At 36.5% G+C, this 25,832-nt stretch overlaps 2 protein-coding genes across 2 annotated transcripts; both read right to left on the minus strand.

Moving 5' to 3' along the window:
- Positions 1-530: 530 nt before the first annotated feature.
- LOC145590081 (serine/threonine-protein kinase BSK1-like) lies at positions 531-7,296 on the minus strand. Its single transcript, XM_081646819.1, has 9 exons — positions 6,611-7,296; positions 6,005-6,140; positions 4,651-4,784; positions 4,452-4,557; positions 2,861-2,946; positions 2,044-2,232; positions 1,697-1,861; positions 1,511-1,624; positions 531-1,102 (listed from the first exon to the last, which is right to left on the minus strand). Exons 1-9 carry the CDS (start codon positions 6,962-6,964, stop codon positions 851-853), a joined length of 1,536 nt encoding a protein of 511 aa, XP_081502945.1. The 5' UTR covers positions 6,965-7,296; the 3' UTR covers positions 531-850.
- An 11,078-nt stretch (positions 7,297-18,374) lies between these two features.
- On the minus strand, positions 18,375-24,992 carry LOC145590082 (uncharacterized). The gene is made up of 4 exons (XM_081646820.1): positions 23,228-24,992; positions 22,927-23,090; positions 21,546-21,769; positions 18,375-19,555 (listed from the first exon to the last, which is right to left on the minus strand). The coding sequence occupies exons 1-4, from the start codon at positions 24,741-24,743 to the stop codon at positions 18,826-18,828; spliced, it is 2,634 nt and encodes an 877-aa protein (XP_081502946.1). The 5' UTR covers positions 24,744-24,992; the 3' UTR covers positions 18,375-18,825.
- Positions 24,993-25,832: the final 840 nt, after the last annotated feature.

A 25,832-nucleotide genomic window follows, 5' to 3' on the forward strand; every position in this document is an offset into this window, starting at 1 on the left:
ATTTACTTATTTTTATAGAGGTGAAAAAATCAAGTCAACCATGATATGTGAATAGAGTAAAAATCAAAGTGATGCATTTAAAAAAAAATGAAGGGAGTACTATGGTAATTTAGGCCATATATTTATTTTTTTATTTTATTCATAACATTGAACACTTTGATTAGGCCAATATACTTTTGTGTATTTTACATGGATTTTATGTCCATTACTCAAAGGGCCCGGCCCACCCAGTTTAGCCCAATCAATTGCTTCATGGGCCATCTTCAATCCTCCCAATCCAACCCAACCCACTAACCCAGCCCAATCCAATGGCCACCTCTAATTCTTGACTTGGTAAGACCATAGACAGGAAAATCAACAATGGCGGTAACTTAAGGCCCTCAACAGGAAGTTGATCAGAAGCAGAAGGTTGATACAGTAATAGACATGGAAAGCAAATTTCGCACACCGATAAGGCGACAAGGTTCATCCAGTTTATAAATTGACAATATTTCTCTTTATGTTCAAACAAGTTGCCTGTACAATATATGTAAAGAAGAAATGCTAATTTCATTCCTCTATTCAAGCATTGCTAATAATAGTTGTCATATTTGGCACGTCAAATTGATCAAAATGAACGGTGAAAGAATAATTTGCAACTTTGTTTGCAAATTGCATTCTCATTTTTACTTTTCCCCCTCTTTTTCTCAATCTCTTACAGCCCCCCAATAACTTACAATGATCACACAATCATACAATTGAAAGTATAACATGATGCAATTTTTGCATCAATAAGAATCTTCTGTTTCCATCTCAGATTTTACAGACACTCGGGTTCAGAGAAGAGTCAATCTACCCTTTTTTCGGATGGTTAACTTCTTCCACCTTTCTGCCTCTTTTCTTCAAGGCCTGATGCTTCGCTTAGCATATCAAGAGCATCCTTCTGCATGTCTAGTTTAGCAAGGGCAACTGACTGCATATAAAAGGCTGTTGGCCAATCAGGGTGCACACACTGTGCTTGCATTGCATCTCTAAGGGCTGCATCTGCTTGGTCATTCATGAGGTAGCACAAGCTTCTCCTCGCATATACAGTTGGTGAAACCATAGTCCCCACATCGATAAACTGTCCCAAAGGAGAACCCAAACAGAAGGGAAAAAAAGAAGGGATAGATTCATCAAAACCCCAAAATTTACAAGCTTTCGTCAATGAAAGAACCAATTTTATGTGAAGGTCAATTACTGACTTTCAGTCCAGCAGGAAACAGTCCTAGTTTCCAGTTTCTTTTTCCCTTTAGATATCCTTTATCTCTCTCTTTCTAAGTGTTTTTTTTTTTTTTTTTTTTAAATGTATAGTTGCAACCAAATTAAGTTTTCTTGAAAGTCTTAAATTTAGGGCAGTATGTCTAAGAGATAATTTACACTAGCATAAACTTTAAGATGAGATACGTTTCAGGAAAGTTAGTTGCTTAGTTCGTCCTGCGTGTAGGTCAATAATCCAGAAAACTTCATGGTTTAAAGAGCATGATATTACCTGAGAGTAACAGTCAATGGCTGTTTTGAAGTCTTTTTCCTTAAAAGCATGATCTCCACGCTTTCTCGCTTCCAGCATATCTCTCATTTGCTGAGTCCATTCTTGAAAAGACAGCTGAACCAAAAGAAAATTAGGTAAAGGAAAAAACACACACAATTTAAATATAAGTATATATAGTTCAAGTACCTCATTCGTTCCCTCATCATCTCTGTAGTGTGTCATAAACAATAATTGATGGATTTGTGTGAGATCCTTCCGAGAGCATGCTTCACCCATCGCCGAAAGAGGTCGCTGTGGGGTAGAGGGTGCTTCTTCTTGCTGTGATATCCCAAGCATGACATGTGATGCAACCTGAATGTCAAGTATTACATTTAATAATGGCAGAAGCCCATGATGAAGTATATCAAAAATGTACATTCTAATATGGCAGAGAAAGAGAAATCAAGTAGCCCCAATTTTTTTACAAATGATGATAATGTTGCCAAAGAAATATACAGGACAAGCTCCAGTATAAGAGAGTAGTAGGTCCTTACTTCTGGATTTGTATTCAATGGGGCAAGTGTTGAAACAAGATCCTTGGTGTTTGGTCTCTCCCGAGGTTCATATTGCAAACATTTAGATGCCAAATCAACAACTACAGTGGCTTCTTCAGTGGAAAATTTTCCCTCCAAATGGGAATCCATCAACAGGATTATATTTTTGCCACGTATCATGTCAAGGGCCTAAATGAAAAAGGCACATGAAGAAAGAAAAACCACTTCAACCAAAAATGAGTATGGAAAAATATATAAAAAATGTATATACAGCCAGAAAAACAATAGTGTTATTAAGCCAGATCACTTCTTATCCAGAAGAAAATCCAACTTTTATACACTAATATAGAAGTCCACAACCCCCCCACATCTATAATCAACTATCTTATCAATATAAATTAATGCAGGCAAAATATCTGACATAAGCTGCAATTCCAGAATAAGAACTCGTAAAAAATTATTAAAAGCAGAATGCTTTCCAGAGTGATGAAAACTTCACCATTACTGAATCCATTTGTATATTATTGGGTGTTGGCCATGATTACAAAACTCTTCATGTTAAGACAAGTTTTATAAATTATATGTTACATAAAAGTGGAAAAAATAAAATAAATAAACACAAAAGAACGCACACAAGGTAATTCTTTTCTGAGGGAGAAATGCACTCTTGCAAAAGCTGGATGCAACAGCAAGCTTTGGTTTTACACAATTGATAAACTAATTATGTTTATGTCATTACCAATGGGATAAAAACATGAACAAAACTTGATCAATCATATAGCAGTCATGTAAAATCAAGAGACAAAATTTTACTTACATGACTTGGAGGTATGTGCTTTCCACTCAACAAGTCCAAAAGAATTGTACCAAAGCTGTAAATAACACTTTCAGGAGTAACTTTTCCTGAAATACAAAGAGAGGAAGTCAGAGGTATTGCATGCTAGAATATCAGCCCAAAACTTACCACTTTGTTTTTTGAGGGGATGAGGGGAGGGGTGTGAGATTGGCAGTTTTGCTCAATACAGCTTGATGAGGTTTGAAGACTAATCATTTTGTAATAGAACTACGTACTGTACAATGCAAGCACAGTACTGTACGGATCTCTTGCACAAAGTTCTTGCTACTTAGGCATGCCAGTATTTCACTAATGTGTGGTTAACCATGAGTAATGATGTCCCAATTGGCACACTAAACTGTAAATGGACCAAGGTAAGAAGACAATGTACAAGTTTTATGTTGGGTTTAAGCCAAAACCCACAACAAAGGTATGATCTAGCAGTAGAAGGTTGCATGCTGAGCTGTTTAACCCAGCATGATCACTCAAAAGCAGCAGCAATTTCTTTGGTTGAGGCAGAAAGTAGCAGACCATGCCTGACAACAGGACCCTGTCCTGCAAATATGTGGTGTGAAGTGTTTCAATTGTACCATCACTTCAGGAAGCCTGCTTATGACGTTGTATTCATCTCAGTTTTCAAGTATATTAAGGATAAGTTATGACATGTGTCCTAATTATATCAGTGGTATGGTACTCTGAGCCTTCTACTCCAATGAGATATGTGATCTCTAGGTATAGGTTCATAGCTCAACATGTGGCAGGTGGACTGACTTGAGAACACTTCTAATATATTAAATAGATAGATTAAGAGTCCTTTGATTTTCCCCAAGATATTTTTTGTTACTCCTATGGAGTATAAGTTTGCTATAATATTTTCTTGTATGGTAATGAACATCCTTAATTCATGATATTTTCCATATTACAAAATAAAGCCATACAGAAGCATTGCACAAAGCCACAAATTGCCTATGGATTCATCGCAGCTCCCAGTCATGACTTGATCTAGCCAGCCTAAACGGGGTGAAGTCTCGAGACTATCTTTTCTAGAATAGCTTATCAAAGATAGGACATCTGTCGATATAAAATACAAAATGCCTAAAATCTGTCATCAGCTAACATATCTAAATCATTCTATAGCCTAGCAGAACTTGGAAAATATTCTCGTATCCCCGTGCTTTGACCTTATTGATCCTTAACCCTTTCCAAGCTGATTAATTCCAAGCTTTACACCACTTCTGCACTTCTACTCATGTCAAATAGTCATAACTATAGATGCATTTACAGACTCCGTGTTCACCAGAGAGAGACATCCAAAGAAGCCACACAACAAGTCCAGATGTAAAAAAGTTCATAACCCCCGTTAAATTCTAATACTAAATATCAGTTTCTTTTCTAAATGAAATGAACAACTTAACAATATGAGCATAAGATATACGAAGTATAACATTTACTATAACTATAAGACACTATTAAATATACAAGAAAGTAGTTGGAACTACTCAAACAACTTTGGGATGGATGAGAAATTTTTTTTACGAAATAAGTGGGCTAACCAGAACTGAGAAGTGATTACCATTTCTAAGATACTCTGGAGGAGTGTAGGCAAGATTGGTGCTGTAACTTTTTCCGTCCCTACTGTTTTTCATCAATCCAAAACATGAAAGTCTAGGATCACCATTCTACAACGGCCACCAAAAAATCACAAAATCAAGTGGATGTATTTGCTTAGAGAACTAAAGGAATCAAAGTTTTTTGGATTTCAATGATCCTACCTCATCAAAGAGAACCCTATAAGCATTTAGATCATGGTACAATGGACGACCTTCAGAACTGCAGTAATCCAAGGCTTCAGCAACATTGAGAGCTACCCTCAGTCGCATTGCCCACTCAATTGTCTGGTTTTCCCCTGCAAAACACACAAAAAAAAAGAAAAAGGCATAAGATAATTCTAATAGGAATGTTAACAAAGTTGATCATCAATTATGAATTATAAACACAATAAATTAATAACTAAGCAAGAACAGGAACCTGTACCTAAATGACAGTAAAAACCGACCTTTTTAGTCACACTTAATATTTGATACTCGAGAAGTTATCATTGATAATATGTTGTTTACACGAGCTTGAAAGATTGAAAAAAAAAAAAAAAAAAGCATAACCAAGTTCAGCTCAATTTCCTCACTAGCAAGGCAATGTATAACTCTAATCTTTGTAAACACTCATGTTAGAATACCCCAGTCAGGCAGTCACCACTCACCAGCAATCACATTTGTCAGTTGTCACATCAGAATATGACATACCAATTTTACTAATTCCTCTAATTCAAGTCAACAGGAGATTGATCATTAATAATTATGGCCCTTATCCATGCTTTACCTTGCAGCAGATAGTACAATCAATGTCCAATTATCCATAAAATGATAAAAATTAGTCTCACAATTTCAGAAAACATGATTGAGCAATGTGAACTTCATCAGCAGACCAATCTGCTAACAACTCAACTTTTACTTGATAAGCTGGCGAATGACTCTCAAAATGCCATATAGACCACAGACCAAAGTCAACAAGTTTCAATGAGCATTTGCTCAAAATATATGGCTCAAACCTTCTAAACTCCGGACAACCAGAAACCCGATATACAATCAATGCAGTATGGAAGCACAGCAACCAAGATATAATGTAGTTAGTACACCCTCCATAAAGTAGAGATCAACCAATAAATACTATGAGTGAGCTAAAAACAAAGAAGAAACAAACCACAGCATCATTTAATGAATTAAAACCTATCACATGGAGTCAAGATAGAGCATAAATCCCATTCCTTACAACATTGCTTTGGACCACCAAGGGGCATCTGCCTTACCACAATAGAAACAAACATGGACAAAAAAACATGTTTGCCCATAAAAATCCGTCACAACATTTAAGTCATTCAAAGACCAATATTCTCTTCTGCATAAGACTTAACCCATATAAAAAGATTTGCAAAATCTAAATAACATGATCAGATAGTTATGTATCTTCATATCAAAGTAGAGAGCAAGAACCCTACACCGACATCCGGGGCCGGAAATCGGTTGGAAGGATAAGTTAGAAGCAACAAGCAGGAATGGGAGAGCAAATTACAGTGGAACAAATGCTTGGCAAGAGTATCATTAGGCATGAACTCAGCAACCAGCAACCTCTCATCACCATCACAGCAATATCCAATCAAATTTGCAAGCCTTTGGTGTCTTAATTTACCAACTCCCCAAGCCTCCTCCTACAATTATAACAATCACAAAATAAACAATGTATCAAACACTACACTAGGCCACCAAAAAAAAAAAAAAGACAAAAACACCTAAAAGCCTTAAAAAATGCCCAGATAAAACTTTTTCCCAAAAATGTATCACGATTTTATGCTAAAAAAAAAAGCATAAAAGCCAGCAAAAAGGAAACAAAAGCAAATGCATTGAACCCTTAAAAACAACATAACTTACAAAAACCCAACTTCATTTTGCCAAAAACACAAAAGAAACAATGTATCATCAATTTTAACAGCAAAATTACCAAACACCCTGAAATCATTTTGCCCAAATAAACAATGTATTAACAATTTAATCAACAAATTCATGAATAAAAACAAACCCAGATAAGATTATGCCCAAATAAACCCAATAAAACAATGTACCCCAAAAAAGATATAAACTTTATGCAAAACCCATATAACTTATAAAATCAAAAACGGACCGCAAATTGTTTAGGATCAGGCCAAGCTAATTTGGTAAACTTCTTAACAGCAATCCAGTGTTGATTCTTGAGACGGCCTTTATAAACAAGATTAGGCGCTTTTTCACCACTTTCTGACACTATATTTTCTGTACTAAAATTATTTGTTGCTGTTTTTAAGTCAGCAAAAGAGAACTCAGCAAAGGCAGGAACTCCACCACCACCTCCTCCACCAACAACAACCCCACTTCCACCGCCGGCGCCGCCTTCAACACCACCGACGTCAGCCGTAGACGGCGTTTGCTGGTGGTGAAAAGGTGGGTTAGAATTTCTGTTAAAAGGGTGTTTAATTTCAGAGGATTGACAGCACCCCATGAAGAAATTAATTAATGGGTGTTTCTAAAAAAATTTCCTTTATTAAAAAAATTGGGTTTTTTTGAGGTGATTGTCAGAGGTAAAGCATTTGAGTAGGCTGGCAGCTTTGAGCAAGCTCAATCAGTGAGAGAAAAAGAGGAGAGAGAAAGTAAAATTATGGAGTTTGTCTTTCCAATTCAGCCCAACCGTGTGCATATTCACAAAGGCACGGGAGAGGGAGGAGAGAGAAAGAGAAAAGTGAAGGAAAAATGTGAATGGAAAGTGGGAAAATAGGAATTGGTTGTAAGATTCTTGTTTTATAAGTCTAGTGGGTGTTTAATTTAATTTTGTTGTAAGGTCTTTTATATTTTGTAGAATAATTGGTGTATTTGATTTGATTACAAGTGTAAAGAGTTGATATTATAAAGCTAGTTATGTTGTTGTACTTGAGTACTTGAAGTGTAATTGTGTAGTGGTTGCCCTGGTTGGTGCATCAATCTTTGGTCCTCGCCTCCTCGGTGTAATACGTCTAGTCATATGACTTAACTTTATGAGTATGCAAGTGCGTATAAAATAACAACATACGGAGTATGGACCTGTTCTCATTTATTGAAGTGAAGTGAATTAAAATGAGTCAAACTAAATTAAAATTAAGCCGAAAAGAACATGCCCTACATTATATGGTTATATTCAAGTTTAGAGATGACTACTACTTATCAATATTTAACTAGTGTTACTTATCAAATCACTACACTCTTATTAGAATAGTTATTTAGTATGGTTTTTGACTTTATATGGCTAAGTAAATTTTTGCTACTTGTATTTCGATTGGTGTATTTCCACTCTAATGTTTCGGTGTTGTGGGTTTTGTAACCAATCATATGTAAATTACTTTGGGGTTAAAGTCAAAAACTCTATACAGTTACTTATGATCCACACACAATATCCTTGTCAAGTAAAATCATTAAAGCATAGCATAGTTATTTTTTTTTCTTATACTTCTATGAAAATTAGATTGTTGATTGACTCAGAGAAAATAAGCTTATAAATAAGAGATTTAAACATATGAGTATACAAGTAAGATGAACATCATTCATGATCATTGGCGAGGCTTTCATTATTGAGGATCAAGGTACTAAGAAATTCATAAGAAAACATTGTTGGTAGGAATGGAAATATTATATTTGTCAAATTAGTTGACTTGCCGTGTATAATAAGGACGATAGTAAGAGACATTTTTATTTATTTTTTTGAAGCTAGGAAGAGACAAAATAAATTTTGCTCCCAAATTATCTCAAAAAATTACTCTGTATCAACTAATTAAGAAAATACTCGTACATGTACCAAGCAAAGTTTGACATGAGTGTTTCAACCTTAAAGTTGGGAGTTAAGAGTTCAATCTCTATTAGGGACATTTTTAGGATAGTTATTAACATTTTTTTTACCCTTTTTCCTTACTCTTAAAGTGCTTAGTCCATAACTCGATCGGGTTGACATGTGGGAGGTTACAATTGATAAGACGGCTCATCCTACCTACCTAAAAAAAAAAAGCAAATACATACATATACGAATTACGGAGTGTATAGGATTAGAATTTTTCATGTATGTACCAACGTATTTTACTAAACTGTTTATACGAAGTGTAAATTAAATGAAGTTATTTTATTATAAAAATAAATAAAGGAAACAACGTGATTCTCCATAGATGGGTGGTTTCAACAAGAGTCTTTGGAGTTTCTTAAAACAAGTACAACACGTATTTAAAAGATGAGAGATGTGATGAGATTACCTTTGCCGCAGGTCAAGGTTGTTCATTTATTCGTATCGTGTCTTCATCCTTATTGCGCTATGTTTTCATACTCACTTATTCACTTCTTACTTTTCTTCATCTAATCATCTTATTTGTTTGTCATATCATCATCATCATATTATTATTATTATTAATTTATTGTTATTCTTCACTTTGTAATTTCTTAGTCGACTGTGTTCATGAAAACAGATCAAAATTTCATCAAATGCGATACATTTTAAAGTTACACTAATAAATCTAGAAAGAAAAAAAATGAAGTATAAGAAACGGAAGTTTCAACTTTCAAGTTCGGGTTCAATACTAGTAACAATACCAACATATACAGGACATTGTAATTAAAAGAAAAGACTATTATTATCATTTATTTCCATCAATAAACTAAAACTTGGGTGGGGTTAACAGTTTATTTCTTCTTCAAAAAGTTTATAGCAAACATAGCTTTTTAGCCACATGAGTCATGAGTATAGAATATATATGAGGGTGAAGAACAAATTAAAGGCTAGTCGGTACAATAAAAACGTTGTATTCGAAGGTATCACAACATATAAATACGTGTCACAATTTATACAACCATGAAAATAGGGGTACCTCGAATCCTCGATCAATATACAAGCCCCTCCTTAAAAGTGGGTGATCCAAAGCAATTAAGTCAAATGATTTTATAATTAAAGATTGGTTATTAATTTAATGAATGAGGTTACCTTTAATAATATTGTTGTGCATAATTAAATCATGTATTAGCAAATGAAAGTGGACAGCTAATATGGTTTTAACCTGTTAATAATAATCTTCTGTGATCATCATTGGATTCTCTAGTTTTTGTAGCTATAGCTAAGCTAATCTAGCTAGGGTATACTTGTACATTATTATTTGCTTTGTGTATGTTACATTCTTACACTCAAAATAAAGAGCAAGAACATATTCTCCATTCATAGATTTTTTATTGGCTTAATTAAATAAAAAAAATCACTATTAACCTATATATCTTGATTATTCGTTATCTTGATCTTGTTGTTTTTCTTATTCGTGTAAATAGTGTCTTTTAATTGTTGGGACAATTTTAACCACTATAAATAATTCTTAATTTGGTCAATAATATTCATGTAGAAATAGTAACTTTATTTATTGTCATTTGTTTAAAACATGACTTACTAAACTAATAAAGTTATAAGGGTTTTTTTTTTATTAAAAACATCGGATATTTTTCCTTCCCCTACTACACATACAATATTAATATATGATTGCCTTTTTGAAGAAGATTTAGCTGGAATAATCCCCCTTTAATAGACTAATAGTTAGACAAGAAGTTAATTTGAGTAGAACAAAAGGCAAAAGTGACAATAATCAATGATGGTAAAAAGTGAAAGTAAAGCATGACAAGTAATTTTTAAAGAGATATCCTCTTATGTCAAATGAGTGCAACTTGAGATTGATTGAGTTAAAAAGATTTGAAGTACCCTTTTCAAGGGAGTATTCATACAGAATTATTTCAAATGCTAAATTTAAACATTACAGAGTAACTGACAAATGTTAGTGAATGATTGTTGCCTTGAAAGCGAAGCATGTCATTCGTTAGATATGATTAGGAGTCATTAGTTCGATAATTAAGATTCATTAAAATTAAACGTACTAAGTGGCGAGTGCGCTTATATATAATACTACTCGTATTTATTCATGGTAAATTGAGACAGATGACGTCGTTACAGTTTATTAACATGAAAAATTGAGCGTATATTATATTACATCATAACTCGTAAGTCGTTTTCGATTACTTACTCCTTGTTATTAATGTCAGCAAAATACTTGTATATATACCCAATGTTTAAACTCATCCTTAATTTGGATGTGCTTTTCAATACTAAGAAGTTGTTGATTTGAGAATAGGTTATTAGTCTTCCAACACAACAACAAAGCAAAAATTGACATTCTCGATTATATGAGATGGCTAATGGACCACCATTTTGTACAATATTGTTTAAGAATTAATGCTTTGGACCATCTTAATAGTGAATTACTCCAAATTCTATCTTTTTTACTAATGAAAGATGTAATAATTAAGATTTAAGACGATGGATTTTTGTTTGTCAACCCACTTTTTTCTTTCAGCTAAGCTAATTATTATTTCTTTGGTAGGAACATGAGATGTTAAATCATATTTCTTATACACCACACCTTAATGGGTAATAAAGATTTAATGATCACCCATTTATTTAATTTTTTCAATGGGATAATGATAATCGTTGCCCGGTGATGGGATGGATGCCATAACGTTTTTAACTTCATTATGCATTTATGCTACTTACTTAAATTATATTTTATCATCAATCAATATACAAATAACTAACACTATCATGTGTAATGTTACTAAATTACTCTCGATACTTTTTTTTTTTTCAACGGGCTCAATGTATATTTCAAAATATCAAGTTTTAATCAACAACTAGTATGTCACCCGGGCGTTGCCCCGGGATGTTACTTTAAGTAATTTTTTTTTTAATAATAAAGTGTTTAAAGTATTAATAATTTGGAATGTAAAGTTAAATATTGAAGAGAATATAAAGAATAATATGTGTCTCTTTGTTTTTGAGTTTAGATGCAATTTTGTATTCTAAATTTAAATACATTTATGTGGAAAAGTTGAGCATAAATTATTGGTAGTTAAGATTGTAAGACATGTGGTGTAATTCCATGAGGTTAGAAGTTCAAACCTCTTTATATGCGTTTTTAATTAACATTGTCATGAATTATTGAGTGGTGATGTGGCACGATACTATGGGATATTGAGTAGTGACGTGGCACATAAACGTTTTTAGGAACACTTTTTAATATATAAGTATAGATTTTAACAATTTCAATACTTGAATTTATACATTGAAGTAGCGAAAACCAAAAGAAATATTGCAACGTTGTATAATAATGGAGAAAGTATGTGTTATACTTCATTATTTCGTATGTGATTGTAGTATTCATAGGTTAATACTTCGTACTTAATATGAGGGATGGTAAAAAATCAATGCTTTGTGCAACTAAAGTGAATACTAGGTTTTTATCATTATTATTATTATTATTATTATTATTATTATTATTATTTTGGGGGGGGGGGGGGTTGAGGGGAGTTGCGTGCGTAAAGAGAGCCTTAAGAATAAATTATGTAGACAATAGGATTCGATATCAGATTTTGAATAATACCCCTTGAAACTTTAACGAACTAAACTAGTTGATCATCCAATTAGTATTAGGATTAGGATATCAAACTGCCTTAGATGGTGCTTGGATTTGAAATCTTGAATAGGACTGTGTTAGGCTCTATTCCCCTCAATTATTGGACATAAAAAGATACCTTGTTTATTGGGATTTTCCATACAAGGTGCACCATCTTGAAACATTGGGCCGAAGTATGAAACCATGAAAAGGATTTGCGTATTTCGGCATTATTTCGGCTTTCTTGCGTCTTCCATTTGTCTTTGGGTGAGAAATAACCTCTTGATTATGAAAGTTCAGTCGTTTAGCTCTTTATTTTATGGACAATTTGTTCTCTAATCTTATCATTATCACATCATTCACATGTCCATATAATCTAATTTTCTTTATGTTATTTAAATATTAGATTAATTATTACCATTTGTCTTTTTGAAATATGGATCAAAAATATGAAACATACAATGACATTGTTTCATACAAAAACATATGATGTTAATTTTTAGAAGACAGAAAGATGTTAATCTGCTATAACAAATGAAAAAGTAGAGCAAGATGTTAATTTTGTGTGTTGATGACCCGCTTCCAGGATCAATTAGATGCTTGGTTAGAGTAAAACTCCACATTCATGTTATGGAACCGTTATTATCTGGATTTTACTTGGACATTGGACAATCTGAGTTTAAATGGATTAATTTCAAATATGAGAATGTGTTTATTTTGTGCTCTAATTGTAATAGAGTTGGCCATAAGCAGAATACATGTCCTATGAATCATTATAGCTCGGCTCCTTTGTTAGTTGACAAGAATGGGCCGGTTAAATTTGATACTTTACTTCCCCATAATCTCTCAAATGTGAATATAGGCCTAAAGAGAATAGAGAAATTTAGAACTACCGCAGTGAATCTAAAGAGCTTTTTCAAAAACTCCGACCGACCCCAACCCCAGAACTTTCAACCCAACAAAAGACCCCGTGAGTTTACTACTCATTTTTCTTCACCTTTGAAAAAGAAGAAATCAGAAGCAACCCACATAAACCTTGTTCCAAATGAATTGTGCCAAACACCATCCCAACCTGAGATAGAACCTTTACACGCTTCAGTAAACAACGAACATTGCCCTGACACCTATCCACCATCACCTTCCAATACTACTACCCAATCTGCTCAATCTCCTCGACCCTCGAGGTTAAACCCTCGTAAGAGACCAAATTTCTATGTCTCTTCGTCAGGTTCATTGCGAAAGGGGCCTAAAAGCACTTCATCATTAGAAAGGATGAATTCAGTTTGTCATAAGAAGAGACCGCCCTCGGGTTCTGCTGAGTTCATAATACTATGCTCTGAGGAGAATGGAGCACAGGTTGCTACTGCTAGGTGTTTCTCATGTCTCTCTGTTAAGAAACGTAAAGGAATTGGTATCTTCTCTCCCATTCAGATGTCTCATTCTGACTCTTTCTCTGAGGGCTCGGTGGCCGCCCGTTTAAAGCCACCAGGTGATAGATGAAGCTTGTGGCTTGGAACTGTAGGGGTTTGGGTCAGGCGGACTCCCCTAAAGTTCCTTATATTGCATCCTTAGTCCGCTCTTATGCTATTGATATTGTATTCTTAGCTGAAACCATGGTGTCTGTACATTCTGTTATTCATAAGTTATCTTCCCTGTCAGGTTCAGGTTTTGTGGGTGTTGATTCGGTAGGTCTTAGTGGTGGGCTATGTGTGTTATGGTTTGCCCCAGTTATGGTTGAACATCTTTTAGTTTCTCCGCATGTAATATTTTGTCGAGTTGTGGAGAATTCGGTAATAAAACATGTCCTTTTTCAGTATGGAGCGCCTCAGGTTTCTGATCGTATGACTGTGTGGTCGGAAATATCTGATATTTTAGATTCTTATCCGAATGTAGTGATAGTTGGCGATTTTAACCAGGTTGAATATTTATCGGATAAGGTGGGAGGTAATCTGGATATTCTTGGCCGTCATGATTTTATACAATGGAAAATGGACAAAGGGTTACTTGATATTCCGTTTTCAGGACCATCTTTTACTTGGACTAATGGGAGAACAGTTATGGACCCCACTTTTGAGAGATTAGATAAAGCACTGGCTACTTCCCATTGGCTTCAGGATTGGCCGGCTACCTCAGTTTATCACCAGCCCATTTTGTTTTCTGATCATGCGGCTATTATTTTGTGTGACTCTGTGCCTTCTGGTAGTTATAAAAGGCCTTATAGAATTGAAAACTGGTGCCTACACTCTGAGGAAGTTGCTACTATGGTTCGGACTATTTTTGCCGAGCTTATCCCGGGGTCTCTGATGTTTTCTTTATCAAAAAGGCTATGTGTTCTTCGTCATCGTCTGCTTGCTTGGTGTGTTTCGCATAAAAAGGTGTGGGGCATTGATTGGAAAGCTCTGGTTGCGGATGTTACTAATGCTTCTTTTAATCTTGATTCTCGGAATAGTCGTTGTTTATTTAGCACTTTTAGGAGGGAGAAGATTGAAGAGGCTCAGGCAGCGTATCTTTATTGGAGACAACGAGCAAAAGTGAAGTGGGATGCGTTTGGTGACGAGCATACTCGGTTGCTTTTTTCTGCAGTTCAGGCTCGACGTCGGAAGAACACTATTCATGGTCTTAAGGATAACGATGGCTATTGGGTTTCAAGTGCTGGGGACATTCGTTTCGTGGTTCTGGATTTTTACAGGTCACTGTATAGTACAAATTCAGATCGAATTTCAGTTTCTCAGTTCCCTTGGGATTCTCTTCACCTCCCTTCTTTGTCTGACAGACATCGTCAGTCCTTACTAGCTCCCTTTTCTGCTGATGATATTAGGCAGGCGATGTTTAGTATTGCTGATGGTAAATCTCCAGGTCCTGATGGTTTTACTTCAGCCTTTTTCAAGACCTATTGGACTGAGGTGGGTGATCATGTGGTGAATGTTGTTCAGTTCTTTTTTGCTCATGGCTATTTACTTAAAGACTGGAATCGGACGTTCTTAGTTTTGCTTCCTAAAGTAGATCACCCTGAGTTTGTTTCTCAATTTAGACCGATAGGTCTCTGTAATGTCATTTATAAATGCATAGCTAAATGTCTTGCTCGTCGTCTGCGTTGGATTCTACCAGACATAGTTTCAGACTTTCAGAATGCCTTTGTGCCTGGTAGGTTGATGTCTGATAATTGCCTGATGGTGCATGAGATCCTTTCTTTTATAAATGCTTCCAAAGCTAGGAAACGTTTTTACGCGGCCTTGAAGCTAGACATGAACAAAGCTTATGACAGAGTTGAATGGGACTTTCTAAGTCGAGTACTTCAGGTTTTTGGATTTCCTCCCTACTGGATTCATCTTATTATGCAATGTGTTTCTACGGTCTCTTATCAGGTGCTAGTTAATGGTTCTCCCACAGAGGGTTTTCGTCCTCACCGTGGTCTGCGTCAGGGAGATCCTCTATCTCCATACCTGTTTGTTTTGTGCATGGAGGTTCTTTCAGCAATGCTTCGCAAGGCGGAATCCGAAGGCCTTTTTCAGGGTATTAAAATAGCGAGGGGGGCTCCAGCCATTTCACATTTATTCTTTGCCGATGATTCCTTACTATTTTTCCAGGTCTCTCCTCCAGCGTGTGAACAGGTGTTGAATGTGCTTTCTGCATTCTGTGATATTTCAGGTCAAATGCTTAATTTGCAGAAGTCGTTTGTCAAGTTTAGTCCCAATACTCCTGAGGACTATCGAGCTTATCTGTCTGGTTGTTTGAAAATGCGGTCTGAATCTAGATTGGGTTCTTATTTGGGGCTTCCTGTTGATTTGGGCCGTAGTAAATGCTCTGAGTTTGGGTTCCTCTTAGACAAGGTGGCCAAACGCTTACAGGTCTTTGCAGCTCTGCAGCTTTCGCCGGCGGCGAAGCTTGTTATTATTAACTCAGTGCTCATTGCCTCCTTTAATCACATTTTGTCTGTTTTCAAAATTCCTGATTCTATATGTTCTAGAATGGATAATCTGTTAGCCAGGTTTTGGTGGAAGTCCTCTTCTTCTAATCGAGGAGTAGCTCTTCGTTCTTCGTCGTTGCTCCATCTTCCGAAGGGTTTAGGAGGATTGGGAATTCGCAGCATTAACCCGTTTAATTCTTCCCTGTTGGCTAAGCAGAGTTGGCGGCTTATTCAGTGCCCTCAGTTGTTGGTTTCACGGCTTCTGTTTGCAAAATATCCGGCTCTTCGTTCTTTGGATTCGTTCTCGGTTTCTCGTCCTTCTTGGGGTTGTAGGGGTCTTATGTCGGGATTTTCCGTGTTGTCGAAGGGTTTGTTTTGGAAGATTGGTTCAGGTTCTCGTGTTCGTATTTTGGAGGATTCTTGGGTTCCGGGGGGACCGGTTCATTTTAAGGATCTTCCGACTGAGTCGGTTCGACCGACTCTAGTGTCTTCTTTACTTGATCCGCGTTCTTGCGCGTGGGATGCTTATATCATTCATGGTCTGTTTGATTCTAGCTCTGCTACTAGAATTCTTTCGTTGGATCGGCCATTGCAGTTGATGGATGATTTTGTTTACTGGAAATTCACTAGGGATGGTGTTTTTTCAACAAAATCTGCGTATGCTCTTCTTTGTGAGCCTAGGGTCTTGTCTAGCAGTCAGTCTCAAATTTCTCCAGCAAGGTGGAGGAAGTTTTGGGCTTTACCAATTCTTCCTAAGTGGAAAATCTTTGGTTGGAAATTGTTACGCGACGCTCTTCCTTTAGCGACTATTCTCCATGCGCGAGGTCTCCCGATTGATCCCGTTTGTGCTTTTTGTCATGTGGATGTGGAATCTGTGTCTCATACATTCAGAGATTGTCCTGTTATCCGCAGTCTTTGGCTGTCTGGAGTGTTGGGCATTCAATGGGATCTTATGCAGTTTCCTTCGTTTGGTGTTTGGTTCTCGTGTACAATTTCTTTTTTTTTTCATCATTGAGGGACTGGAAGGGTATTGCCTCGTTATTTGCTATTCTCTGGGCGATTTGGATTTCTCGTAATCATCTGAGGTTTAGGAAAGTTGTTTGGTCGCCTGGGACTATTGTTGGTCTGGCGTCAGAGTGGTTACTTCGTGCTATGCAGGCTCAAAATTGGAAGAGGTCTTCGCGATCGTCTTGTTTGGTTCGGTTGGAGGATAAGCAGGACAGGTGGCATTGTCTACGAAGGTTACCTAATATCTCTCCAACTGTTTGTTTGATCATAGATGGGGCCTGGGATTGTTCTACTTACAGGGCTGGTGCAGGCTGGATAGTTCGTGAGATTCATTCTTCTAAGGTTCTACGGGGTGGAGGTCGGGCTTTTATGGCAGGTTCAGCGTTGCAGTCGGAGCTTCAAGCTTGTGTTTGGGGTTTGGAGTTTGCTATCCGTAGAGGCTTCTTAAAAATCCGGATTTATACAGATTGTGCTGCCCTCCTTGCTCTTTGTCAGCCTTCTGGGTCAATGGAAATTTCGGTTTGGTGGCTCATTCAGGAGATGCGGGCTTTGGTTCAATCCCTTTTGGTTTGTCAGGTTCAAAAGGTTCCTCGTTTGTGGGTTACTCCGGCTCACTGGTTAGCTGGTTGTGCCCGGCATCGTCAGTTGTTGTACTTTTTGTTTTAGCTTTCCGTTGACAGATGTTGTATTTGTTTGTTTTTTCCTTTTATTTGTTAGCTCTTTTGTCAAAAAAAAAAAAAAAAAAAAATGAAAAAGTAGGAGAGTCACAAATTTATTAGTCATATTGTGTATTTTAGACCACTAACAAACTTTAATTCCAATTAAAAAAATAAAAAAATAAAAAAACAAAAAAACACTTTAACATGTAAACCGTTACATAATATTTCCTTGCAAATTTTAAAAAATAAGTATTCTTTCTCGCACACATCAATATTTATTCTCAAATGCTCTCGAGCAACATTAGTTGTTAGTCAATTGTGAGTTCAGGACTAGACTAAAAGTTAATATTGGTCAAAACATATCATTACACAAAACGTTAATCACATGATAGACCAAAAGCTTTACTCAAGTAAAGAAGGGAGTTTTCATAAGATTCTTATTTATTTTTTTATTTTTTTTTAACTCATTGTTATATTTTGCATTTTCCCTATTGGGGCGTTTGGCATGTGAAAATGGGAATTTAGGGAATTATGGGTGGAAATTTTTTACTCCTACAAATTAATGAAAAAGGTGAAACGGGATAATATATTGAGCAAAACCATCACTTAATAATGATTGGTATGCGTGAGTGTATGACTAGTTGACTGCCATAAGATGAAAATGTCTTTAATTTTACACAGATTTCAACGTGCACAAAGAGACCAGTTACTACTTACAAGTGAGAGGGAGCTAGCAGAAGGACGAGTTTCTCCCATTTCTGAAGTCTTTAAAGAGTTCCAATTTCTTGCAGATCGTCCAAATGCTGGTAAAACTACAATGGCTACAAAAAATGAACACGAGCTGCATAATAATAATCGATCCAAGGGAACCAAAACCGCTTTATTATGAATAACAACAACAAATTTCAATCACCAGTTCCAGAAGAACTTCCTATCGGTGTATGTAATAAATAGGCCTCAATGTCAGTCTCCAAGATTCTGTACAACCAAATAACTCTTACACCTGATCCCTAAGATTTTCTATACACGGTACATCTCTAAATTCTGGGCACTTACAAAGACAAGACTTGCGTCCCCTCAACCCAGAAAGTCCTAAACTATAGCTCCTATCATTACAAAATTCAAGTAATTACGATTTACCTGCTTAGGCAATGGCTATCCAACTCCTCACCAAAGCCAAAGCTCTTGCTTTAAATTTCAGGGTGTTGCTGCACAAGACACCGAGGAACAGCATACAGCAGATTCAACAAGCAAGTATTGAGAATTTTTTATCAACGCGATTCTACTGCAATGTTAACTATGAAACATTTCCATGTTCTCGTAACACCTCTTCAGTGCGTTGAAGGAGCTCCTCATAAACTTTCACGGAATCTGTAGTAAACCTATCCAAGGCCTCAAATACATGCCGTAGACCAGCCTGTAAACTGGTCTTGCTGCTGGTATCACTCTGATAAACAACATTGCCAGATAAGGAGAGACCATCAGAGTCCCCAGAAGCTAGAACCATCTTCTTTTGCATTTTTATATCTTCTTTCTCCAAGTTTTTAACTTTCCTCTCCATGTCTCTATTTGCTGTCATTCTCTGCCGTAATTCACCTTTGTCCCGTTCTCTGAAATGTAAAACTATCATGGCAAAGACACGCATTGAATCAATCAAATCTTTCTCAGATGTCTCTGATATTCTTTCCAATGATTGATCCCACTGGTTGCATATAACAAAGATAGGAGGTGCCCCTGCCCTTCCAGGTGAAAAAGGAGCTACTCCATCAGCTGTTTCTTCGGGTTCATTCAAAATACATTTTAGAAGCCAACGATTCAAGGCGCTGACATAACCCTTTTGCGCACCAATCCATTCTGTGAACCGGTATGTCCAATTTAGAAGGTCATGTTCAAGCTGCAAGGAAGCTTCCAGATGCGTGTCGGTTGGATTGCTAGGAAATGCAATTGCATCTAGACCCCTTGCCCCATCAATTACCTCGCACTGACTGTGATGACATTCAAGCATGGCTTTCCACATTCTGCTCAGGCTGAAGAAAGAATAAGAAAAAACTAAAAGTTAGCCAGCAGACTACATTATATCATAGGAAAGCAAAATATGAAGAATTACAAACTTGGCAGCAATTGATCGATACATGATAACGTTGAAAGCTTCAAAATAGAGAAAGGATTAAGTACGTCATCAAGCAACCCAAATCACAGATAAGACCCCCAAAAAGAGGTTAGAAGCTTGGAGCTAATTCATTGAATCCCTCCTACAATCGTAAATTATCATCAATTGGATCCCCTCACCCCCCACTCCCCACTCTCTCTCTCTCTCTCTCCAAAAAAAAAAAAAAAAAAAAAAAAAAAGGTTCTAGCTTTCTGCCAAAAACATTTTCCATTAATGTAAATCTCACTCTACAGCAGCCAGTCACAGGTTTGACACACAACAAAGATCTGCAGCAAAAACCAGTTTCACTGATAAATTAGACAAATCATTGCCACATAAATCCATACCCTTTCTAATTTAATTTAAAAGGCAGAAACAACTAATTAAAATGGATATAATGATCCACACAAGACATTTTTTATGTCATGAACAAATTTTCCAAGGATGGGGTAAACTTACTATTACAGGAAGCACAGATAATGAACAGAAAGCAAAGGTGGAAGATATCAACAACAATACAACTCACATATAGAATCAAGTATAACAGCTACACAATGTGGCAATCAGATTTCAGAAGAGAGGCTTCAACCCCCGACTGGGTACCAAATACCAATATTTCAGTCAAATAAAACCTTACTCTAGATTTCATTACAAACTTACAAGGAACATTTTTTAAAAAATTCCAAGTGTGAATTCTTCAAGGCTGAACTTGCTCAAATATTACCTCAGCTTCAAGACTCTGATAGAGTTGTTTTAAAGATCTTAACTCTTTTCAACGGCAACCCATCTCTACCCAATGACACTATGTTCAAATTACAGATGTCTAAGCCTGCATTCTAAAATCTAAATGTACTATAAGAGAAAATTATACCAGTCATCATTAAATTCATACTAGAAGTTATTCTATGTCCATATTGAAGTCATATATTCCCTTGGGGGTGCACTGGTGTTGAACTGAAACAACTAGTACTCACGTCATTCATTTACAAATCTCTCTCATAAAATTACTGACAAGAAAAATTTGTTACGGCCAATATGGAGTATGAATTGATGCTAATGAGCTAATCCATGAGATCGAGACGATAAAAAAGGACAAGAGTGCATTTATCCTCAAGAGCAATCTCTTACTATCAGTATACTCCGTAGTACATATGTTATCTAAATCCTGAAGAAAGCAACTAAAATACAAAGGCCAACAGGCTACCAGTACCAAATTTGATTATCTGTGCCTGGCGTATACTTTAACCTAGAGACTAGCTCAAGAATCAATCCAATAATTATAGGAGTGGAGCACACAGTGAAGAAGTATGAGTACATAATTAAACTGTGGACTGAAGAATTTATTGTACGATCCAGGGACCAATGCCCCATTCTCTCATGAAGAGATTGTTGACACACAAAAGTTAACTACCGTAGAGTGAGAGGGGGGAGTATCGATCCAAGAACATGCAACAACAACAAAGCCTTGGTCCCAATATGATTTGGGGTCGGCTAACATGAATCATCATAAGGAATCGTACAATATAAAGAAAGGAACATAACAAGAAATCACTTGGAAGAGTTTGAAAAAGGTGAGTAAAGTGAGAAAAAGAAAGAGCGTCCAAGAAAGATTAAGGGAATCTAAAAGAGAACCAATAATAAAATCCAAGAAAGTTATAATGCAAGACCATGCAATAATTTTTGAGTGGTCTGGAGTCGGAAAGTTGAACATTACCAGTGGCTTTCTTCCATTTTATATTACTTTAATGCCTTTCTAATATAATAGTCTTAAAGCCACCGAAGTGAACTATCTTAATCGGTGTAATGGTGTATATACAAAGACAATTAGACAAACAACAGAAAGAACAACTTTTTAAAATATCACTTACCCTAAGATTAACTCATTCAACTGAGGCCACAACTCTTCATCTCTGAGCTTATTTATTTTTACTGAGATCCTGTCAACAATTTGAATTGCAATTCTTATCTTTGTGGACAGACTCCTCACCACGCTTCTTGTTGATTCTATCTTGGTGGGTTCAGCACCTTTTTCAACCAAATGGTTTAATTTTGCCAATTTTCTATCATGTGAAACCCTCATTTTTTCTTCAGCCTGTACAGAGAAAGCATGACTACATGAAGAAGTGACCATTGGGTACAAAGATGAACCAAATTACTCATCAATGAAAAAACATAGCAGCAGATTCGGCAAACTGAAAGAATTACTAAAATTGAAAAGGAGAGTAAACCCCCCCCCCCCTCTCTCTCTCTCTCTCTCTCTCCCCCCCCCACAGTCCCACCTCACCAAAACACATAAAAAATATATGAATCCAGAATGAAACATAAAAGCATAGAACATACAACTGAAAATCTCCACTCAAAAGATTGCTGGACTCATAACGATGGGTCAGAAACCAAGAGATTCTACTCTAGCAACAACTATGTATGGTATCAGATATTAACATTCAAACAGAATTACAAACAATACATGCATATAGATGCTTGTTGAATCTGCTGTATGCTGTTCCTCGGTGTCTAGACCAGATAGATTTATCAGTCCGGAGAGCAATAGAGTAAAAAATACATTAAAGACTACAGAAAAGAGGTACAATCACAAAGAAAGCAGATGTTATAAAATAGAATATTTAATTGAATTCATCATCAGCTTTATTAGGAAATATATTTGCACACAACAATCCGTCATGCATTGAATCAGGAAAAAAAAAATCTGTGCTGCCAAAATTAAATTTTGTGCATTTCTTGACCAAGTATACTATAGGAAGGGACAGTCAGCAAAAAAGCATTAATTTAGAAAGTGTGGAAGTCTACTTTGCAAGCCAAACTCATTACAAAATTATAATTGCTTGCCCAAATCAAACTCTCAACCCACCCATATTATCCAACTACATTTTCTTCACAATCTAACCCTTTCATGATACCTTATTAACAACCGCGTGGCAAAATTGGAATTGTAGCTACAGTCACAACACAAAGACATCCTCTACCATTACCCAAACAACCTTTTGCATTACAATCAAATTTATCTTATAATTAAATTTAACAATTTTTTTAATAGAAAAGCCTCAGATTGAATATAACAGATCCTGATTCTCGAACGACCGTTAAGCATAACAACAAATAAAACACAACAGATCAACAATAACCTTCAACAGTAACATATAATTATCCATCAAAATCTTGAATGATTGTATTAATAAGCATAAACCAGGTCAAATATTAACTATTTGGTGAAAATGAAAGTGTATATACCTTGACTTCGTCAAAGAGTTTCTTCTCCCAAAGATACAATTTTTGCAAGGTAGCTGAAAGATTAGCCGATCGCAATTGCACATCTTCATCAAGGTCTAGAGAAGCCTCATCTTTCGATGAAGAGGGTAATGATGGAGTAATCACATTCAGCATCTTTGAAGAAACTGTTTCACAGACCACAAATGCCAATCAAAATGAATTAATAATCTTATCCCCTGGTAAAAACCAAACAATTTAAGCAATTAAGAAACAAAAATAACTCACAAATATAACAACTTGATGTAAAATGCAATCTCCTAACCTTGGTAAGCTGCATTCTTTCTTTGATACCGGAGTTTACCAACCTCCAGCACCTTAGCAATCTCACCCCCAGAAGTGGCAGCCCTCTCAAATTGCACCTGAATTTCCCTGACAACCTCGAAAACATTCTTAAAACCCGGCCTTCCACCGCCTTTACCTTGCTGTTCTGACTTCCCCTCCTCACCAACCACCTTCTTTTCCACAATATGAACCTCATACTCCACCGGGGTACTCTCAGGCGACGACGCGCTAGGCCTTGCTCTATACAAACCACCATCACCCTCACTCACCCCAACAACCTCCTCAACCTCGGCTCGTTTCAAATCACCCTTCCCTTCACCCACCCCACCACCACCACCCCCACTACCACTACCCCCAGCATTATTACTATCATCAACAAATTTCTGATGCCCATGAACTTCCTTGACAACCTCATGCTGATTATCCTCATCCTCCAAATCAGGAATACCCTCTTCTTCCCTCACCTCCCTAGAATCCCTACTTGGAGTATAAGATGTATAATGATTATCAATACTCTCAAACAAATTCATAAAATCCCAAGCCGACGTTGCAGGCGGCGGTGGCGGAGGTGGTGGTGGGGCCTGTTTTGTTTGCCCCATTGGCGGCGGCGGCCCACCATTCCAACCACCATATCCACCACCACCTCTTGGTGGTTGTGGTGGGGCCTGATTCCCAAAAAAACCACCATAATTCATATAACCATTACTATTACTATTAATATTACCATTACTATTATTATAATTATTATTATTAATACTATTATTATAATTATTACCATAACCACCTCCACCACCAAAATAATCATAATAATTACTTGAAGATGAAGAAGAAGATGGATCACCATACTGTACTGTCTCAGTCTGATAACTTACCGGCCTCTGTTCATACGATACAGACGGCGTTACATGCTTCTTCATATAATTCATTTGCATATTATACCCATCTCCTCCATTTGTATACATATACGGGTTAAACCCACCTCCCGGAATATACCCTCCACCTCCCGGAATATATCCACCACCACCCGCAATATACCCTCCGCCGCCGCCGCCGCTGACGTCAGCTTCCGAAGGTTCGTCAATCAAAATAGAATTTCGAGGAGGGGAATCATGGAGATGGTGATGAAGTGACCCAGACCCAGAATCATCGTCGTCGTCATCATCAGAATCAGTGTGAAAGTGAAGGTGGGACCCGGAATTAGAGTGAGAGAGATGACCGGAATCAATAGCAGGAGCAGCAGAAGTTGGGGGTAAATCGTCGGCGGCGAGTTTCCGTTGAGGAGGGAGGTCAAGAACCGGCGACGGCGGAGGAATTCCGGCGGAAGAATCGAAAAAGCGGTGAAGAGAATCGCCGACAGATTTAAGGGAGTGGATGTACGCCACGTGTGATTCAGCAAATGCGTACCGTTGATGTAACGCCTGAGAAAGGAAGTCTACTCTGTCCCGGCAAAGGATTACCGCCGGGAGGTCGTCGAGCTTGGAGCTCGCACACCCCATTAAACTATTTTTATTCAATTTTAATTTTGGGAAAGAAATTTGATTAAATTAATAATTTTAAAAAATTGAAAATGGGGGAAAATGAAGATTTGGGGGAGAGTTAAGAAAGGGAGATCTGAGGAGAGAGAAACATAATTAGGGTTTTCAGAGAAAAAATGAGGAGAGAGAAAGAAGAAAGAAGAAAGAAGAATGAAGAAGAAGAGGAGGAGAGAGAAAGTAAAAAAGAAAGAGAGAATCTTTGACAGCAGAGACAGTGTCGTCGGGATATAGCAGAAGGCTGCTACACAGAGTAGAGCATTATCGTCGGTGAAATTTTGGGGGATTTGGTAATAACATAACAATATTACTTTTTTTTTTTTTTCTATTGTTTTTTTTTTTTTGATAAAAATAAATAAAAAATGAGTGATAAGGAAATAATATTATATGTACTTTATTTAATTTTTTAAATATTGATTGAATTACTTGGGGGTGGGGGGAAGTGGGGAGGAGCTAGAAGAGTTTGAGAGTGTCTTTTTCTCTAACTTTTATTTTAACAGTTTCAACTTCAAGTGGGGTAGGTCAATAAGATCATTAGGTGTATTCTTCCATTGGTAACTAAATAAATTTTGCTGATTTCATGCATTTTTCATTTTTTGAGTTTTATACTAGTTAGAGGTTAGAATTCAGATTGAGCTATATGACTAACATGTTAGGTAGATGATTAATGCTCATAAGTTGAGTTACAGTTTACAAAAAAAATAAAAAGATTTATGGTCTGTTCTCATTGACTGAAATGAGTTGAATTGAAATGAAGTGAAGTGAAATGAATATTTTATGAGAGAAGGAAATTAGGAGCTGAACTGAACTTATTAGAGCTGAACTGAATTGAAAATAATTTGATGAGAACAGGGCCTTAAAGTGCGTATTTCATACACTTTGAGTTTCAATTCATTATTTCATGGTCTTTCTAATAGTATAACTTTTTCAACTATTTTGACTTGTATTTTTAGCTAATGTATAACAAATAAATTTAGCACATACAGGTAATATGTTGTTGAATACGGAGTATTATAAATATTTAAATTTAATTATATAATTGTTGGTTAGAAA

The sequence above is a fragment of the Chenopodium album genome, chromosome 17 (assembly GCF_948465745.1).
Source record: "Chenopodium album chromosome 17, dcCheAlbu1.1, whole genome shotgun sequence".
NCBI lineage: Eukaryota > Viridiplantae > Streptophyta > Magnoliopsida > Caryophyllales > Amaranthaceae > Chenopodium > Chenopodium album.

Coding starts and splice junctions, on each gene's coding strand:
- LOC145590081 (XM_081646819.1), bottom strand. CDS start 6,964: ATGGGGTGCTGTCAATCCTCTGAAATTAAACACCCTTTTAACAGAAAT. Junction 4,785..6,004: donor TGCCAAGCATTTGTTCCACT/GTAATTTGCTCT, acceptor TGTGTTTTGCAG/GGGAAAACCAGACAATTGAG. Junction 1,862..2,043: donor CATTGAATACAAATCCAGAA/GTAAGGACCTAC, acceptor CTTGACATTCAG/GTTGCATCACATGTCATGCT.
- LOC145590082 (XM_081646820.1), bottom strand. CDS start 24,743: ATGGGGTGTGCGAGCTCCAAGCTCGACGACCTCCCGGCGGTAATCCTT. Junction 23,091..23,227: donor AAAGAATGCAGCTTACCAAG/GTTAGGAGATTG, acceptor TCTGTGAAACAG/TTTCTTCAAAGATGCTGAAT. Junction 19,556..21,545: donor TTGAATGAGTTAATCTTAGG/GTAAGTGATATT, acceptor TTCTTTCTTCAG/CCTGAGCAGAATGTGGAAAG.